Source organism: Chiloscyllium plagiosum, unplaced genomic scaffold (genome assembly GCF_037043375.1).
Source record: "Chiloscyllium plagiosum isolate Xiang-an unplaced genomic scaffold, Cpla_swu_hap1 HiC_scaffold_24, whole genome shotgun sequence".
In the NCBI taxonomy this organism is placed as follows: domain Eukaryota; kingdom Metazoa; phylum Chordata; class Chondrichthyes; order Orectolobiformes; family Hemiscylliidae; genus Chiloscyllium; species Chiloscyllium plagiosum.
The window spans coordinates 27,157,854-27,179,139 of NW_028270162.1; the positions used below are offsets into that span (position 1 = coordinate 27,157,854).

At 41.5% G+C, this 21,286-nt stretch overlaps 2 protein-coding genes across 4 annotated transcripts in view; both read right to left on the bottom strand.

The window, feature by feature from the left end:
- Positions 1-11,634, bottom strand: part of emid1 (EMI domain containing 1) — a 343,566-nt gene extending 331,932 nt beyond the window's left edge. For 2 of the 3 annotated variants that reach the window (XM_043715641.2, XM_043715643.2), the window contains exons 1-2: positions 11,020-11,631; positions 1,624-1,740 (exon numbers count right to left, since the gene is read on the bottom strand). In XM_043715641.2, coding sequence (XP_043571576.1) covers positions 1,624-1,740; positions 11,020-11,222 — 320 coding nt within the window. In that variant the 5' untranslated portion in view covers positions 11,223-11,631. Of the gene's footprint in view, positions 1-1,623; positions 1,741-11,019 lie in introns of all 3 variants that reach the window. The other variant, XM_043715640.2, reaches the window with a different exon arrangement.
- Positions 11,635-17,547: 5,913 nt separating this feature from the next.
- Positions 17,548-21,286, bottom strand: part of LOC122562633 (uncharacterized) — a 244,370-nt gene continuing 240,631 nt past the window's right edge. The window contains exon 20 of the mRNA XM_088000000.1: positions 17,548-20,817. Coding sequence (XP_087856126.1) covers positions 20,605-20,817 — 213 coding nt within the window. The 3' untranslated portion in view covers positions 17,548-20,604. The remainder of the gene's footprint in view (positions 20,818-21,286) is intronic.

The window sequence follows — 21,286 nt, forward strand, 5'->3', positions numbered from 1 at the left end:
TATGGTACATGAGCATGAGATTCTAAAATGCCAAATTAAGTTCAATTGATGTCCCTGGCCCTTTGAGGACTATAGTCAGGTAATATTTGACACTAAGCCACATGTTTGGCCAGAGAGTGTCTTTTGCTAAACTACTTAGAAATAGCAAGGCCAAAAGGTTTAGAGAGGGAATTTCAGAGCTCTGAGATTAAGTGAACAGCTAGATCAATTTAAGCTTGTTCTCCTTTCACCTTAATATGTTTGTTGGTTTACAATCAGTCTCATCATAATTTTAATCAGCCTTCCTATCTCTGACTCTTCCAGCATCGATATCCTGGAGATTGACATTGATCCAAAACTCAAAATGACCAGCCACATAAATGCCACAACACCTAAATCAGGCTGGATATTCTATAGAGAGTGGCTCATCTCCTGACACCCCAAAGCCTCTTAACCACCAATACAGCACGGTGGTTTGTGGGCGGCGCGGTGGCACAGCGCCAGAGACCCGGGTTCAATTCCCGCCTGGCGACTGACTGTGTGGAGTTTGCACGTTCTCCCCGTGTCAGCGTGGGTTTCTTCCGGGTGCTCCGGTTTCCTCCCACAGTCCAAAGATGTGCAGGTCAGGTGAATTGGCCATGCTAATTTGCCCGTAGTGTTAGGTAAGGGGCAAATGTAGGGGTATGGGTGGGTTGCACTTCGGCAGGTTGGTGTGGACTTGTTGGGCTGAAGGGCCTGTTTCCACACTGTAATGTAATCTAATGTAATCTAATCTAATCACAGCACAAGTCAGGAGTGTACCATTGTAAATTATGGCAGTTATAGAATCATAGAGTTACACAGCACAGAAACAGACGCTTTGTCCAACATGTCAATGCTGACCAGATATCCTAAACCACTCTAAGCCCATTTGCCAGCACTTGGCCCATATCCCTCTCAACCCTTCCTCTTCATATACCCATCCAGATGCCTTTTAAAAGTTGTAATTGTACCAGCCTTCACCACATCCCCTGGCACTTTGCGCCACCTTCTGCGTGAAAAGAATTGCCCCTCAGGTCCCTTTTAAATCTTTCACCTCTCACTTTAAACATGTGCCCTCCAGTTCTGGACTCCCCTACCTTGGGAAAAAAGAACTTGGATATTCACCCTATCCATGTTCCTCATAATTTTATAAACCTTATAAGTTCATGCCTCAGGTAGTTCTCAGTTTAGATTCCCTACAGTGTGGAAACAGGCCCTTCAGCCCAACAAGTCCACCGAAGAGTAACCCACCCAGACCCATTTTCCTCTGACGAAAGCACCGAACACTATGGGCAATTTAGCATGGTCAATTCACCTAACGTGCACATCTTTGGACTGTGGGAGGAAACCGGAGCACCCGGAGGAAACCCATGCAGACACGGGGAGAATGTGCAAACTCCAAACAGACAGTCCAAGGCTGGAATAAAACCTGGGACCCTAGTGCTGTGAGGCAGCAGTGCTAACCACTGAGCCACCATGCCAGTTAGTCTGAGAGTGAGGATAACTTTACAACGGATACAATGTTTATAACAGTGACCATGGTCAGCTGGATTGCACAACTCGATTGAAAACAGTAAAGTGATCAGATTGATGTGTCGAACAATGTAAGTAGTGCATTCTCACCTGATACCACCAGGACAGCCCCTTGGCCATCTGCAGCTCTGATAAACCCTTTGCACATATGTTCCATTCTGTACTTGGCAGGACACTGTTTTTGTGACAGTATACGGACACCAATTCCTTAAACAAAAGAATGAATAAGTTGATTTACAGGGAAATGGTTAAAACTGAATGAATAACCAATTAACATTACAAACAATCATGAGAGGGTACACTCCAAGATCATCATTGGTTTAAGAAAGCAGCTCACGCCACCTCCTCAAAGTGATTACAGATTGACAATAAATGCTGACCTGGCCAGTGACTCTCACATCCCATGAATGAAAATAAACAAAAGCAGGAACCTGTTCTTCAGTGCCAAGTATGCGGAAGTGCTCTTCTAGTAGATGTTGTTGATGGCAATCAAGTAGGGGGCCCTAATTCATGAGTCTGTTTTCTGCATCAACCACCTGTAGGAGATCAGCTTCCTCAACAAAAACTGTAAATGAGACCTTGATGATATGTAAAGCGCAACACTTTGACCACTTTAAATGAACAAAATGTGGTTGCTCTTGACCACTCTTTCATTGTTGCTCAGATATGTACTCATGTCCTAAAGTGGAACGTTTCCTGTATTTTCTGTGCTTTTGAAATTTTGCTTGCTCCAATAATTATTTGTTCCTAATTGTACCTATTGTACTGGCTATTTTGTAATAGAAGTATTTGGAGTTTGGTATAACTCTAGCAATGAGTGCTCATTAAACAACAATTATTGGGGAAAAAGACATGATAAATTCATTTAATGATTTCTTAAAAACACTTCACATGGAATTAATTGTTTTTAGATGCTGTGACTATACTGCAATTAGTGTACAAACAGCAGGATCCCACAAAGTAATGACCTTTTTGTCTTGGCTATGGTGTTGCAAGGATGAAACGTTGAGAACTGCACAAAAATACTTCACTGCTCTTTTTGAGGTTTTCAATGATTTGCTCAAATTCTGGAATGGTACTTGATTCCACAACCTTCTGACCCAAAGGTTACTAACTGAGCAAGTTGACACATGGCACTCCGTCTGGAATAAATACTCGCTATACACTCCGAAAGGTGAGAGCTCTTTCACATTGTGCCAGGCACTAATACAACAGCAGGAGTTGACACGGTGTGAATGGAATTTGATCATGCTTGTTACTGGAGAGAGTCCAACCCTCCTTGGGGCTAGCAGACTGGCGCCAATCATGAATTTGATTTGGGTGGCCTGGGAAAGAAGCCATTTACCCAAATGCACTGACTTCCTCCAAAACCCTCAGACGTGGGGACTGTGGGTACTCTAATTTCCAAACAAAATTCAATATGCTGCTCTATTTGCAATAGTTCTATGTTGGACACCCCACTGCTCCCAACTATCAACCCACATAACAGAAGAGCTGAACTGGAAAAAATAACAGTTCTTTTATAAAGTATAAAGTATCCTGCTTGGCTACCACATTTCCCTACAAAACAACTGTGCCAATATTTCAACAGTAATTACTTGGCTCAAGTGACTTGAGACATCCTGTGAATAGGAAATGCTATATAAATGCAAGTTCTTTATATGAATTCTATTTATACTAGCTATTTTTGGAATGAAGATCATTGTACAATAAATATGGCTTTGAGACCAGTGCCGGTGGTTTATCCGGCCTGTGAGCATTCACAAAAACAACTTACTAAACCTCAAATACAATAGCAACTCTCCGTTCAACTGGTCATTTTTCATGTGAGATAAAGCCGCATCAGCAAGCTATTTGATTGTGAAGGTATTGCAATAAAACCGTGTCCTAACTCAATCAGACACCTGCAATTGTGTGCTCAGGGGTGACTAGATAGGGATAAGGGTCACTAACCAGAGCAACTAGGATTTATTTAGTGGCTTTAACGTGAGCTATTCACAGGTCTATGATGCAGCAACATTTGATGCACAGCCACATAAGATGTTATGGCAAAATGCCAAATACTTAGTGGAATTGTTCAGTTTGTAGATTCATTGGAAAGGATGAAAGTGAGGTAGAGAGGTGGAAAGGTATAAACAACAAATGGCACAGCAACTAAAATCAGGGATATTCAAGGGGCCAAAGGCAGAGGGCTGTACGTTTGGGTGAGACCACAGAGACACTTGAAATGAAGCATTTATAATCCAGGCATTGATTAACCACAAGCCAGTGTCGGCAGTGAGCAGAAAGGAAAGATGTGATGGCTGAACAGGACTTGGTGTCTGGAAGGAGCTAGGCCTAGCTCATCCTAATGGAATATCCCATTTACCTAAGCCAAAGGCACTGAGGCAATTTACATTTGCCAGATGCTGCTGTGGTTGAGATCAGTTGGTTCAACATAAACGAAGGAAGAGCTTTTTACAGCAGCTGCTCTTTATGCTTAGACTTGTCATATCTTCAAAACTTTCCTTTCTCTCTGATTCATACCAAAAAATACACAGATCCGTTAAGCACATCCCAAGTAACACCACATTGGCAGCTGTAAAGTATCTAGCTATACTTGGGACATGGTAATACTGACAATACCAAACACAAACCCAAGGTCATCTTCTCAAGTTCCTTGGCACCATTTTCTCCTCACCTGCAGATTCTAGCCATTGCTGAAAACAGCATTGTATTTTCGAAGTGATCTATTTAGTGAAACAAACAGGCAGAATGGAAAATGTGACAAAAATGATATGATCATAGAGTCACAGTATCAGAGATGTACAGCACGGAAACAGACCCTTCGGTCCAGCCTGTCCATGCCGACCAGATATCCCAACCCAATCTAGTCCCACCTGCCAGCACCTTGACTATATCCCTCCAAACCCATCCTATTCATATACCCATCCAGATGCCTCTTAAGTGTTGCAATTGTACCAGCCTCCACCCCTTCCTCTGGCAGCTCATTCCATAAACATACCACCCTCTACGTGAAAATGTTGCCCCTTTTATATCTTTCCCCTCTCACCCTAAACCTATGCCCTCTAGTTCTGGACTCCCCAACCCCAGGGAAAAGACTTTGTCTATTTTACTATCCATGCCCCTCATGATTTTATAAACCTCTATAAGGTCACCCCTCAGCCTCTGACGCTAAAGGGAAAACAGCCCTAGCCTGTTCAGCCTCTCCCTATACATCCTCCAACCCTGGCAACATCCTTGTAAATCTTTTCTGAACACTTTCAAGTTTCACAACATCTTTCTGATAGGAAGGAGACCAGAATTGCACACAATATTCCAACAGTGGCCTAACCAATGTGCTGTACAGCTGCAGCATGACCTCCCAACTCCTGTACTCAATACTCTGACCAATAAAGGAAAGCATACCAAACACCTTCTTCACTATCCTATCTACCTGCGACTCCACTTTCAAGGAGCGATGAACCTGCACTCCAAGGTCTCTTTGTTCAGCAACACTCCCTAGGACCTTACCATTAAGTGTATAAGTCCTGCTAAGATTTGCTTTCCCAAAATGCAGCACCTCACATTTGTCTAAATTAAACTCCATCTGCCACTTCTCAGCCCATTGGCCCATCTGATCAAGATCCCATTGTAATTTGAGGTAACCTTCTTCGCTGTCCACTACATCTCCAATTTTGGTGTCATCGGCAAACTTACTAACTGTACCTCTTATGCTCGCATCCAAATAATTTATATAAATGATGAAAGGTAGGGGACTCAGCACTGATCCTTGTGGCACTCCACTGGTCACAGGCCTCCATTCTGAAAAACAACCCTTCACCACCAACCTCTGTTTCTACCTTTGAGCCAGTTCTGTATCCAAATGGCGAGTTATCCCTGTATTCCATGAGATCTAACCTTGCTAATCAGTCTCCCATGGGGAACCTTGTCGAACGCCTTACCAAAGTCCATATAGATCACACCTACCACTCTGCCCTCATCAATTCTCTTTATTACTTCTTCAAAAAACTCAATCAAGTTTGTGAGACATGATTTCCTATGCACAGAGCCATGTTGACTATTCCTAATCCACTCTTGCCTTTCCAAATACATGTACATCCTGTACTTCAGGATTTCCTCCAACAACTTGCCCACCACCGATGTCAGCCTCACTGGTCTATAGTTCCCTGACTTGTCCTTACCACCCTTCTTAAACAGTGGCACCACGTTAGCCAACCTCCAGTTTTCCAGCACCTCATCTGTGACTATTGATGATACAAATATCTCAGCAAGAGGCCCAGCAATCTCTTCCCTAGCTTCCCACAGAGTTCTAGGGTACACCTGGTCAGGTCCTGGGAATTTATCCACTTTTATGCGTTTCAAGACATCCAGCATTTTTCAAGATGTCACCATCTATTTCCCTACAGTCTATATCTTGCATGTCCTTTTCCACAGTAAATACTGATGCAAAGTATTTGTTTAGTATCTGCCCCATCTCCTGCGGCTCCAAACAAAGGCAGCCTTGCTGATCTTTGTGGGACCCTATTCTCTCCCTAGTTATCCTTTTGTCCTTAATGTATTTTTAAAAACCCTTTGGATTCTCCTTAACTTTATTTGCCAGAGGTATCTCATGACCCCTTTTTCCCCTCCTGATTTCTCTCTTAAATATTATCCTACTGCCTTTATACTCTTCTAAGGATTCACTCAATCTATCCTGTCTGTACTTGACATATGCTTCCTTCTTTTTCTTAACCAAACCATCCAGCATTCCCTATATCTACCAGCCTTTCCTTTCACCCTGACAGGAATATACTTTCTCTGGACTCTCGTTATCTCATTTCTGAAGGCTTCCCATTTTCCAGCCGTCCCTTTACCTGCGAACATCTGCCTCCAATCATCTTTCAAAAGTTCTTGCCTAATACCCGTCAAAATTGGCCTTTCTCCAATTTAGAACTTCAACTTTTACATCTGATCTATCCTTTTCCATCACTATTTTAAAACTAATAGAATTATGGTTGCTGGCCCCAAAGTGCTCCCCCTGACACCTCAGTCACCTACCCTGCCTTACTCCCCAAGAGTAGGTCAAGTTTTGCACCTACTCTTGGTACATCCACATACTGAATCAGAAAATTGTCTTGTACACACTTAACAAATTCCTCTCCATCTAAACCTTTAACACTATGGCAGTCCCAGTTGATGTTTGGAAAGTTAAAATCCCTTACCATAACCATCCTATTGTCCTTACAGATAGCTCAGATCTCCTTACAAATTTATTTCTCAATTTACCTCTGACTATTAGGGGGTCTATAATACAATCCCAATAAGGTGATCATCCCTTTCTTATTTCTCAGTTCCACCTAAATAACTTCCCTGGATGTGTTTCCGGGAATATCCTCCCTCAGCACAGCTGTAATGTTATCCCTTATCAAAAACACCACTCCCCCTCCTCTCTTGCCTCCCTTTCTGTCCTTCCTGTAGCATTTGTATCCTGGAACATTAAGCTGCCAGTTCTGTCCATCCCTGAGCCACTTTTCTGTAATTGCTATGATATCCCAGTCCCATGTTCCTTCCCAGTCAGACCTCACTTTAAACTTGAAAATAAAATGATGAAGACTTAAACACATATGAATAATAATAAGATTTAACAATTCTGATTCTCGAGATAGGCAGTCAGTTTCACTCCACTTCTCTTCTGTTCCGTTCATAGCAAATGTTTTAGCACTGCCCCGTTACAATAATGTCAATTGTGCATTTCCAGAAGTTATGCTACTTCAGCCTTGCTGTTTCAAACAATGGAAGAGGTAAACGCAGAGATGGCTGAAGGCTTCTCCGATCGCATTCCAGTAAGTCAACATACAAACAGTCCAGACTTTGACTTCACGTTACTTGAAACAAATGTCATTTTTGATGCATTACTCAACAGATGAAAATAAATTCAACGCCCTGATCAGTCAAAACCAATGCTGAGAATGTGTGGGATTTTAAGAGTCGTATTGTCTGAATGCAGTTATTATAGGCCTAGCTATTTGTGTTCCCCTTCATGCAGTTCCCTTTGGTTTTGAGAAAGCAAGGTGCACTGCTGTTTCCACCGGGATTTGGTGTTGTACTGGAGGGACAAAGTTAAAAAAAATCACTCAACACCAGGTTATGATCCAACAGGTTTAGAACAGAATCCCTATAGTGTGGAAACAGGCCCTTTGGCCCAACAAGTCCACACCGACCCTTGGGAGATTAACCCACCCAGACCCATATTTACCCCTGACAAATGCACTTAATCTACACATCCCTGAACACTTTGGGGCAAATTAGTATGGCCAATTCACCTAATCTGTAGATTTTCAAATCGTGGGAGGAAACTGGACCACCTGGAGGAAACCACGCAGACTCAAACTCCATGCAGACAGTGGCTTGAGGCTGGAATTGAACCTGGGTCCCTGGCACTGTGAGGCAGCAGTGCTAACCATTGAGCCACTGTGCCACCCCATGCTAGTGCTTCCAAATAAACCTGTTGGTCTAGAACCTGGTGTTTTGTGACTTGTACCTTTAACCGTTTTCACTGGGAAGTTTTGAACATCAGAGTGGCATTAACACACTCGGAACATGACCCTGCTGAATAGCCCTATGCCATTCATGAATAACTCAACCACATGGCATTTCCAGTGAGAACCTCTGAAATAGCGAGGCATCTAGTGCTGACTGGCTCCAATTGTGCAATCAAACCTCAACATTAATCCTGGAGTCTGACTCCATCTCCACCAATCGCATACTCCACCCCCCCAGCCAACACCATTCACCCCCCCCCACCCTGGCTGCTGTCAGCTCTGAAGAAGGGTCACCGGATCCGAAACAATGCCTCATCTTTCTCTCCCACAGATGCTGCCAGACCTATTGAGTTTTTCCAGCATCTTCTGTTTTTGTTTCAATTTTCCAGCATCCACAGTTCTTTGTTTTAGTGTCCAACGTCTGGTCAGTATTAGCCAGATGTAATGTGTAGCATGAGGGTTTGAGTGGGTAGTGATTGTGGGTGGCTGTGACTGGAAGCTGTTATTACTGTGCAAGGTCTGGAAATCTATTGCCACAAGCAATGTTGTGATGTCAACAAATCCAAGTTCCTACAGTAAGTGTTGTTAGGATTCTTCAATAACAAACATTACAGCTTCTCCTTTGATACTTAAAGTGAGTTATCTTTTGAAAGTAGAAATAACATGGTCATTAGACTGGAACTGTTTAATTAAACGTTTCCCTGCCTTAAAGGCCATCTGTAGAAATCTCAGAATTCCTCAATCTCACTTGGCCAAGATACATTGACATGTCCACCACTGGCAGTTCCAACTAAGGCAATCCAACAGACCCAGCTGACAGACTAATAAGGAATTCATTTCAAAATGATGCCTGGGGCTCTTGTGGTGCAGTGGTAGTATCCCTTCCTTTGAGCCAGGACGCATGGCTTGGAGTCCCTGCTTCAGAGATGTGGAATAACATGTCTGAATAGGCTGGTTTACAATGTTTATTATTAGTTGCCCATCTCTAACTGCCCTGCAGGAGGCGGTGTCGGTGAGCTACCTTTCTGAACGCCTACAGTGGGGAAGGGCGGTGCAAGGACTACCACATTGCTCCTGCTGCTGCTGCCGAGGTGCAAGTTGGCCCAATGACGCTCAAGGAACGGCGCAGTGATTCCAAATGAGAAGTTTGGAGGGGGTTTTGTGGGCGCTGGCGTTTCCCTGTCTCTGCTTCCCATGCAGGTGCTGGAAATGGTGGACTTGGAAGGAGCTGTGGATTTCTGCAGTGCATCTTGTACATGGGGAGGCGGAGCAGGTGTTGGACTGGGGTGTACAAAGTTAAAAATCACCCAACACCAGGTTATAGTCCAACTGGTTTATTTGGAAGTACAAGCTTTCGGAGCTACCTGATGAAGGAGCACCGCTCCGAAAGCTAGTGCTTCCAAATAAACCTGTTCGACTCTAACCTGGTGTGTGATTTTTAACTTCATCTTGCACACAGTATGAGTCGCTGGTGGGGGTGGGGGTGGGTGGTGAGTGTAGAAATTGGTGATTACTCAAGCTGAAGTCCAGCCCCTCTGCTGTTGCAGTGTGCCAGATAGTTTATCAGGCGAACAGAAACTCGCCCCGCTATAATCCTGCAGTTGTATCCCTGTTTATAACGCTTAGCACTGTTCTGTGCAGATATTGGAGGTGGGGGCTCCAGACAAGTAAACCACTGCAGTTTCATACTCGGGGAAACAGATCTGTTTTGATACACTTTCAGTTTGTCTTAACATGCGATTAAAACCCTGTAACATTGCATGCACGCAAGCAAGTGCAGAGGTGATCAGAATTGTCCAGAAGTGAAGCGACCTGACAAAGTACAGAGAGAGGCTTTCAGCTTTATCAATGAAGCAGTGAGCTCGGTTTGCTGCAGTCCATTCTCCTTCGCGTCCCCCCAGGGGGGTGTTGCTGGAGATCCCTCTGCAATCACCGAGCCAGGCAAGCCGGCCTTGGCGTCTGGCTCCCGTGTTGTGGAGATTTCTTGGGAAGGAGGGAGGAGACGGCCTCAGTCTTCACAAGAAGAAGCCGCCTCGGCCGAGCACTCCCAGCCTTGCCCCGACCTCTTGCAACTCACAAGCGGGCGGGTTTGGCTGTTCCGCTCCTTTTGTCCTGATGCTTTGTGAAGGAGAGACAGCCAGCCATTGTCACTGTATGACCCAACAGAGTCAAATAACCTCACCATCCTGTCAAAGTGCTCGGCCAGGAAACGCGTTAGGAAAAGGAAGTTAGTTAGGACTTTGGTTACGTCTTGGAGAAAACACACACTTATTTGCAAACTTGTGGTCCAATATTTAAGGTCCAATCACTCGGGTTCTACCAGCCAATTGACAATAATGTCTCAAGGTACAGGTTGGGCTGAATTCAGACAATTTATGCCCGAGCACAGAGGGACTTGGCGATGAAGTGTAGGCGCCCACATCACTGGCTCATACCCGCACTAAGCATGAGAGACAACAAATCAACCCCCTGACAAACGGTGCCCATTTCAAACAAATCCCACTGCCAACTCACAACAACACTAAGAGAACCCCACACTGCTGAAGCTGTACCAGGAAGCCCAGTGGGTCTTTAAATGCTGCACTGCTCTTTTTTTTTAAAAAGAAAACTGTTTAAAAATGTCAGTCTCAACACGTGTTCAAGGCAGCTATTGTACGACAGTTTTAAACGAAGACTAATGCCTTAATGCTATCAAACAAAGCGATTAAAGGGGTCACGCAGTCAACCACTTGGAAAGGTCGGACTGTTTGAAGAGAGGAGCGGATTTCTGGTGCAGAAAAATCAATCCGATATCAGGGGGAATCCTGAACGTGTCTCCACGCAGTGAGCTGTTTGCCATCCCCTATCCAGCAGCAACTCTGACTGCTCTGCAACAATCCCTTTTGTATCCTCTCCCGGGTAAAGATTACTCGTGTCCTATGGATTAACACCAACAACTAGAAAGAAAATCCTGGTGGTTTACCTGCGGGCGAGAAAGCCATTGCTGACACCTCCGAGCTGGTCCTTGCTGCTTTGCAATCCTGGGGGGTATTTGTACTGGAATCCGATGCCCCACGAAGTGCACACCAGGGGGATTAAGTAGAGCAGAAAGAAGGTCGCCTGCAAGCCTCTCCACGATGCCGTGCACGGCCGGAGGTTCCTCAAAGTGCGAGCAGTCCCGGCCATTCCCCGGACACTTCACTGGATGTTGCTTGGTTTTACTGCCTGCCTCCTACAGGGCCCAGGCGCCAGTGGCGTGCACCTCCCTCTGCCTGTGCCGGAGTGGGTGACAGAACCGGGAGCTGGGCGGGGGCGAGGAGGGGGGGCACTCGGACAGGAACCGCAGGACACAGTGAGCTCTCCCCCCACTGTCCCCAGAGAAACGCTGCAAACATCCGCGAGTGTCAGGGCTGCTGGGTCATCACCGATTGGCGTCTGCCTCAGACTGTCACTGAGCATGGGATCTGGAGGGAGGTTTTATACAGAGAGAGGGGGCTGCCTGTCCGCCCGGCTCAGTGCTGTGCCCTGGCGCTTCCACTTGGGCTGTTTGTTTCTGCTGAGGGCAGAGAGTGTGTGTGTGTGTTTATCACTTCCCCTCTCCCCGGGGTCAGTGTGTGTGTGTGTGTGTGTGTGTGTGAGAGAGAGAGAGAGAGAGAGTGTGTGTGTGTGTGTGTGTGAGAGAGAGAGAGTGTGTGTGTGTGTGTGTTTATCTCTTCCTCTCCCCCCGGGATCAGTGTGTCTGTGTGTGTGAGAGAGAGAGACGGCTGGCGTTGGATTGCTGCTAGTGAGAATTCAGACGGGGAGGGGAATTGGAGAATATTTTCCCTCCCTCCCACCTTCCCCGTGGTGAGGGGTGAGGGGTGAGGGGGTGACCAGCTCCTGAGAGAGTACAGGCAAACCCCCCCCCCCCCCCCCCCAACTTCCTCATCTGCAAAATCCCTGCAGCTCCTTCCCCTCAATCGCCTTCACAAAGCGCTGTCATGTCCTTTCCTTTTGCTTAATTATTGTTCATTTTCTGTTTCTTTTCAGCGCAGCGTGTTGTGAATACTCGGCTTAGATATTCAGCACCAGACTTGGAAATGACAAACTCTCTCCTCAATGTACTCGCGGCTTGTGGTATCTTCCCGGCAGAGGCGGCCAGGGGGCAGCATTGAGCAAAGGAAGACCATCCTGAGCATGTTTTATTGAGGACTCAGTGCCTGGCTGTTTCTGTCTCGGTCACCAGCACTTGTTCCTCTCTCCCACACACACATCTCCAAGTTTATCTTCACGTTTGCATTTGCAGTCCTCCTTTGCTTTTCACCAGGGCTCCCAAGGCGGACAGTGACAAAACACTGCGGCAGTTCGTGCCGGATGTTCTTAAAGCGGTGCCTTCCTGTAAGCGATAGGGGGAAAGTGCACGGAGAGTCAGTAGGAGCTGGGCTCAGCTGGTCCTATCCCTAACCGGGTGAAGAAATGCCTCTTCCATGGAGACTGCTCACAGACACCAGCAATCACAAACTCCACACTGTACATAGACTGTAATCGTGGGTTTTGCATATTAATAAATCGAAACCTGCTCCCCATTCGAAGTGATTAAAGACTTTACTGCAATCTAGGTTTGTTCAATAAATCGCATCAGTTGCATGACACTGTGATCTTTTGCTATAAATTCTCTGTCCTATGATCCTGCCCCACCAGCTACCTGATGAAGGAGCAGTGCTCCGAAAGCTTGTACTTCCAAATAAACCTATTGGACTATAATCTTGATTTGAAGATAGCAGTGTTGAACTGGGGTGTACAAAGTTAAAAATCACAACACCAGGTTATAGTCCAACAGGTTTAATTGGAAGCACACTAGCTTTCAGAGCGACGCTCCTTCATCAGGTGATAGTGGAGGGCTCAATCCTAACAATTTATAGAAAAAATTTACAGTATGATATAACTGAAATTATACATTGAAAATTGATTGTCCGTTAAGCCTTTCATTTGTTAGAATACAGTGATAGTTTCACTTCTTTCATGTGTAAATCACAAAACCTTTTTTAAAAAAAGGTTGCATTCTCAGGTTAACTGTTAACAATGGTGGTAGCAAGACAATATGTTGAAGGTGTTGGCCCCCTGTGTTCTCTGTCTATGCCATGATGTTTAGATTGATCTCACTTTTTAGATTAGAATCAGAGTTTTACATAAATTCATGCAGCTTTTGAGCTCAGAGTTCTACATGAATGTATGCAGTTTTTGAGCAAAGTACGATGCTCAAAAACTGCATACATTCATGTAGAACTCTGAGCTCAAAAGCTGCATGAATTTATGTAAAACTCTGATTCTAATCTAAAAAGTGAGATCAATCTAAACATCATGGCATAGACAGAGAACACAGGGGGCCAACACCTTCAACATACTGTCTAGCTATCACCATTGTTAACAGCTAACCCGAGAATTCAACTTTTTAAAAAAGGTTTTGTGATTTACACATGAAAGTGAAACTATCACTGTATTCTAACAGATGAAAGGCTTAACAGACAATCAATTTTCAATGTATAATTTCAGTTACATCACACTGTAATTTTTTTCTATAATTTCTATGTTACAATTGAGCCCTCCACTATCACCTAATGAAGGAGCGTCGCTCCGAACACTAGTGTGTTTCCAATTAAACCTGTTGGACTATAACCTGGTGTTGTGAGATTTTGGACTATAATCTGGTATTGTGATTTTTAACATCATGGTTCAAGAGGAACTTTTCAATGGGGTTCTCATGAAGCCTGTGTACTTGCCCGAAGTTAATTATTTAATGAGATCACCTATTTCATTTCCTTCACTTTAATCTCAATGCCCAACTCGGTCTATGGAATATTGTCCCATCGACTAATCCTCCCTCCACTTTCAGAATCCAGGCAACGCAATCCTTAGTATTAGGCGATCCCGTTGATTTCCTGTACTCTAGTTCATGTGTTCCATTGTCACCACCTTCCTTTCTTATTCAGGTATACTTCCCTTAAGTCTGTGAAATCGGTTTCTCTTATAGATGGGTGACAAAAGGTTAATCCTCAATTGAGAGTGATAAGCAGTGATAGAGGGTTTGCCTCCAACAGGGCATTTTTACACAATACTCGTTATTCCTCACAATGTAAGAAACAATACGTGGATAATGTGGTACTGAAAGAATTAACATTTATTGCAGTTGGCTAGTAAATGTAGACATTGCATTCATAGGCACATCAACGTGTCTGGTCTTATTAGGCTGTTCGGTGTGAGCAGAGCAAAAATCTTTCAATGGTACAGCCGAGATCAAGCGATTCCAAATAAACTGGAAGGAGTTAAACTAAGAGTTAACGAGCAGCTGTCTAATGTTGTTCTGGGCTCCCTAAACTCTTGTTGGGAAAGCAGAATCTTCAGAAGCTAATTACTTTGTTTTATACAATTGATAAGATGGAAATCTGCGACTTTAGTAGTTAGGTGGAAATACTTTTAACTGATATGAAAATGGATGAAAATTCAGAGAAGAAAGGGCAACCAAAGAGTAGTAACTGACAGTGTATCCCTCTTGAGGCAACTGATGCCATCAGCCAACTGAAGTGAGACAGATTGTAATATAGATCAGTGAACATCTAGTTATGACAAATTCAGGTCACACAGCAGGTGCTGAGAGGAAAGGACAGGTTTGACAACCTTCCAAAGAAGAATTCTCAACCTGAACAAGAATATCCAAATAATCAACAACAAACTACAGCACCATTTTTCTATTCCAAAGAGAACAGGTTCAGGAAAGATAATGAAACCTCCAGATTTTTGAATTTATAAAAACACTTGAAACAGATAGGGTAGTGGTAAATACGTCATATAAACACATGTATAACAATATCAGAAAAATATGCTTGGAGGTAATTATGGATCTAAAGCGTTAACACTTGATTGAGTGCAAGAAACATTACCCATTGTGATGATAGCATGAGGACTTGGGTGAAGTAGGATCTTGTGGAAAACAGACTTAAAGCCAAACCCTCCCAACAATCTTTATAGTAGTGTAGAGCCTATTCTTATAACCTATAAGTAATGGCAAAGATGGAATAAACTACATCATGCTTACCTTACAAAACTCTTCTTAGCCCAAGTGGCTACTCTTGCACACACTAGGCTATGGAAGCCTCTAAGCAAGCTATAAGTTTTGAAGATACTGATGACAGCACTTCTGTTTTGACATAAGATGATTCAACAAATGACAGCATACACACATTCCATTATGGTAGCAATGAAAAACCAAAACCTTGCTTCATCAATGTTAACCTGGAGTGTGAATAGGATGTGAATGCAAGATCTCATTCTCCAAGGTCTCTCACTCCACTTTATTCAATGTTTCATTCAATAGTCAATCCATACTTACACACATCTGGGAAGAGTAAGACCATTCCTCGGTATAGGTGTTTTGAAATATGATAGCACATTTGGCTTAGGCCCGAGACTAGGCATTTTGGCCCTTTTAACCTGCTCTGCAATTTATGTGGCTGATCTACCTGGGGTCTCAACACCATTTCCCCGTTTCCTTCCCTCCATCCCCACCTCATTCCCAAACCCTAGTCTCCTTTGTTTAGCAAAAATCTGACTTTATCTTGAATAAAATCAGTGACTAATTCTCTATTGCTTTCTGGAGAAGAAAATTCCAGATACTAACAATCCTCAGAGAATAAAAATGCTCTTAACCTTTATCTTGAAGGGAGCTTCTTATTCTTAAGCTGTGTTATCTCACTGTAGTGTCCCCTAAATGTCCTCCCAGTATTTGCTCAATCAAGTTCTCCCAGGATCTTATTTCAAAAAGGTCACCTTTCACTCTAAATTCCAATGGGTATTGGCCCAACCTGTACTCCCTCATCAGATGAGCCCTTCATCCCAGGAATGAGGCAAGTGAAATCATATGAGGCTGGCTAGCAATCAAGCACAAGATCAATACCATTTGTTCTAAAGAACAGTTCCTCAATTTTCTTCCTTTCTTTAAGCAAAGATGTAGAACTCAACCTTCATTGATAAGAGTCGGGTGATCCCTTTGTACTTATAAAACAATTTCTTTAGTTGAAGAGAACTACTGATCAAATACTAATAACCATACTATTTTGTAATTTTAAACCCACAATTTGCACGAACATTAAATGTGCATTTTTGATCCAAATTACAACATTAGCAATCGACCAGTGGATACTCGAGCATTGATCAGCAGTAATAGAAATTCAGAGTTTTGCTGGTGAAATTTCATGAGTTTTAGATTCCATGCACTCCTACACACTCCTACCTTTTTAACATAATTTGTTAAATCTTTGCTTACATATTTTGAATAAACAAGGTTGTGAAAACATTCTTTTACAAAGAAGTTGTAAAGAATAGGAGAATCGTGCTGGCAAACTGGATAGATTTTCTATATGCATTCACCAAAATTGCAGTTGCACCTGGAAATTCAGAGTCAAATTAGGCATGGTTGCAAGTATTGTGACTATTTTGAATCAACCTATAAAAATTGAAAACCAGAGGTTCTTTAAATATACAAATAAAAGAGGTCAATGTTCACTTTGACCTTCAAAAGTAAATCTGGGTAAATAAGGAAGTGACAGATGAGTTAAACAGATATTTTGCATCAGCTTTTATAGTGAAAGAGATTTTGAACATCCCATTCATACTAAAGAATATGAAAGAGCAATTAAGGAGTGTCACTGGAAAAGTAGTATTAGACAAAGTAACGGGGCTAAAAGCAGATAAATTCCTTGGCCCTGATGTCTTGCATCCGAGGATCCTAAAAGAAGAAGCTGGAGAGATAGTTGGTTGTAATTTTCCAATAATCATTGGATTCTGGAGACTTATCAGAGCAGTGTAAAACTGCCAACATGATAGCCTATTCAAAGAGGGAGGCAAAAAAAAAATAACTATAGGCAGATTAGCCTAGCACCAACTGTTGGAAAATAATGGGAATCAATTATTAGAGAGGTAATAACTGAACATTTGGAAAATCATAATCTCATCAAGCAGAGTCAGCATGACTTATGAAAGGGAGATTGTGTTTGACCAATTTATTAGATTGTTTCAAGGAAAACTCAACTAAAACGGATAAAGGAGAATTAGTTGGTGTGTTGCATTTGGACTTCCAGAAGGCATTTGACAAATTTAAGTCATTAGAGCCCATAGTGTTGGAGGTATCTAATGATATATTGAGTGACACAGCGGTTAGCACTACTGCTGCACAGCGCCAGGTCCCATGTTAAATTCCAGCCTTGGGGGCGACTGTCTGTATGGAGTTTGCACATTCTCCCTGTGTCTGTGTGGGCTTCCTCTGGATGCTCCAGTTTCCTCCCACAATCCAAAAATTGTGCAGGTCAGCTGCATTAGTCAGGGGAAATGTTGAGTAATGGGGCAGGGGAATGGACCTGGGTGGTTTACTCTTTGGAGGGTCAGTGTGGACTTGTTGAGTCAAATGGCCTGTTTCCACACTATTCAGGATTCTATGATGATGACGACTCTATGATGATAATCACTAGTCAGGCACATTTGTATTTGGAATTTATTTTGCAATCAGTTAACCAGTGCACAATAATGATAGCACAGTTACAGGCACTTATGTTTAAAATAATGTTGAAAAATACAAATCTTCGTCATTAGAAATATGGTCTAAGATACTGCACAAATTAAACATCGATGTTTCAGAAATGTTGAAAAACTGATACCAGACTATATATAGAGTTGTATCCAATTAGGGAATTATTTTCTGGTTTTCAAGCCCAAAATTAGAGGTTACCCTCAAATTTTTTAATCACTAGGCTATACAGTTCAATTTATACACAAGCTAGCTTGCTTCCTTATTTGTGAAAAAATCAGCAGTTCACTGAAATTATAACACAAATGAAACAGTCATGAATCATAAATAATAGCTATAACAACATGCAATTATACAGATATTAATACACATCTGTACAAAATGTCAGCAAAACAATGTTCTCAGGTAAACAATTCACAGGAAATAAATCTTATAATATATTACTGGTTTTTTTAAAAAGAAATTATTGGAACGGAGTTTAAATTTAGAACTCTCTTGCCTGTAAAATAAACCCAGAGATATGTTATGACTCAAGGCAGAGATTTTTGTGCAGCAAATGTTATTTGCAAAAGAGTGGATTTGATTGCAAGTAGAATATACATTTTCCATAACTGATTAAAAATGCCTGTAATTTCTCTCTCTTCTACCTCACTGACTCAAGAACATAACTTGACCAGAATCACTTAAAAGGGGTCGAGAATTTAAGAAGGTGACGACTGCGTCAAATGTCCTGAATATTACTCATGTTTAGCTTTTACTGCACAACACAGGGAAAGATGTGAAACCTGCAGAGAGCAAGGTAACATGTAGACTCTGCCAAATGCATTCTTTCAGGTTAATTCCATATTCAAAAGAAGTATCGAGAGAGAAATTTAGTACACTTAAATATTGCTATGCACATTTTAAAACCATACCAGTTCTAACAGGCAGGACATTGATGTTTCTGTGGATTACTATCCCTTCATTTTTTGGGTGAAATGGGAGATTTAAGCAGATTACAATACCAGAAGTATTTACAAATTGCAGAACAGGACCAGGGACTGGAAATGATTTTTAACTTTGACATATGATAACGATATCAGACTTACAAACATTGGGAGCAATGATGTGAAAAAATAAAGGATGTGTCAGATGAAAGAATAAAACACCTAGAATTTTAAATGTAAAAGTCCAGAATATACTTGGAGTTAGAGCAAAAAAAATGCAATTCTCTGGTATGTTTACACAATTAACACATAACACCTTTAAAGTAGATACAGTCACAATCCTTACAAGTCATAGAATAAATTCAAATAAATTTCCTTCAAATGGAGATGTCAGGCTAACACTACTTGCGAACGAAGAATTTTGTGTAAACGACTAACTCAATTGCCATTAAATTCAACAACTTACAACCAATTTTCAAACAACTCTGTAGACATTTCATATATTAGTGAAAATTTATTATAATATATTCTTCACTACCACACATTTATGGTTACTCATTTACGAACTTCATTTTCTAAAATTTAAAACTAGCACCATACCAACACAGATTTGCATTTTATATATAAAGTGCGTATCATATAATCTCACACAATACTCACTATTTAACTTTTAAAATGTTTTCTTGATTTAAATGTTAATTAAGATTATATCAGACACTCATGATGTGAGGTTCGTCCCCAACTCTGAGAAAGCATTGGAAACAGACAATTCATACTATATAATCAGCAAGAAAATTCAATGCAGAGGAGTGCAACTTGGTTAAGATAATTTAGTGCTAAATAATCAGTTAGTTTAGATATCATAACACTCATTACAAATTATTTCTACAATTTTTTCCAATATCCAAATTAAAATTTATAATTTATTAAAAACTACTACTTCTAGGTTTTAATGTATTTTGCTAAATATTTGGATCCAATTGTTTAAGTAATTCAAACAGCTTTTCACTAGGGAGACTAACAGTACCACATAAGCACAGCTCAACTATAATAAAATGAGGGATAACTCAGTGAACCTATCAACTGAGTAGCTAAACTGTACAGATCAGGTCAGTTGATTCTTGATTATGTACTGACTTGATCGATCTCTGATGCCACAGTGATAAGGGCACTACAAATGAATCTTAGATTAGGGACAATTGCTAGTGGTGAGGGGTCTGCTCTTTAATCATTATATAGTGATCTGTGCTGGAATTACAGACAGCATCAGTTCATCTGTGATAATTGAGTAGGCTGCTGACAATCATTATAAATGCACATGTCCATGGTGCCAAATGGTGGCTGAAGCCCATAGATTGGTACTGAGTAGGGTGCAATAACGGAGAAAGAGAAAACAAATCCCAAAAACTAGATAGTTTCAATATCTCTTTAGGTGACATACCCTAATTCTTAATTTTTTTCAAAACAAGTTTTGTTTCAAACAAAAATGTACAATTACAATTTATAGCAATTGCTTGCAAGCTCAACGTAGACAGTAAGCTTCACTACAACTGCACAACTACCCTGTGATTTGCAGCACTATTTTACACCCATCTCTATCAATATTATGTGTGGATAATGATATCAAATGTAGTGATCAGTTCACAAATGTAACACCCCTAAATTAGAGCAAACAAGAAAGCAACTTACATTCCGTCATTCAATGTGAATTGGATTTCCACAGAAGAATAATTCAGGTTTCCCATTTTATTCTAAGACACATTGCATGAGGTGGCTGACAACAAGAGCTTCCGTATGGGAGACAGAAATACTTTTCAATGCAGCATTATTGCAAATGTAGTTTGAAACTGATTTAGTCCAGATATCTAGCAGCCAACAAACTCCATGGCAAGCCTCCATGTTTCAGATTTAAGATGGAAATTAATAACTGAATGCATGTAAAATTACAATCAAGCAATTTACAAATGGTCAAGGGAAGCTTAGTTACAAACAGTACTTGTCACATGAATTTCATTTGTTTATTATTCACTAAAAGACATTTTTGACAACTTCCCTGCATGTCCAACACAATTCATTCCACTCCTCATCAGTAGCTGTATGGCTCCAATATTCTCTCAGGGATTGTGGTATCTTTTGTCTGCGTACCATTCAAAGAGACACTTTCCTGGAAATCACCTCCAAACTCTATTGAGCCTGCGGTCAGTTGGTGAAACACTAATTTCTTGTAGATTCCTCCCTTCTCTAAAAGGCTGTTATGGGTACCACATTCCACTATCCTTCCATGGTCAACAACAATCACCTTAGTAAAGAAAAACATGGCAAGTAAAAATTGTGTGTGTAAACTGTTCATACATTTGATTGTGAACACATTATTTTTGAAAATAAATCTGTGATTTGAAAATTACTTCAAAGTTTCAGTAAAACCATCTGTCGTTATGTAGGATCAACCTTTTTGGTTAGTCTTGTTTTTGTTTAATATCAGGCACAATTTATGCCAACAGTTGGAAGAATATGTAGTGTATTTATGCTTACTGATTTAATGAAAAAAGATGTTCACTGCATAAGAAAGATATTACAGCTGGCATCAAACACTCTATTGCATGTGTCTCTAATTTATCACATATAGCTTATTCTATCAATCTATTTTCTCAAGGAGGAGCATGAGGGATGATAGATATAAAAAAAAAGTAGTACTCCCATTTCCTTCTGCTGAACATATGCAGAACAATCTAGACAACAAAAGGATGAGGCTGTTTTTGATATTAATA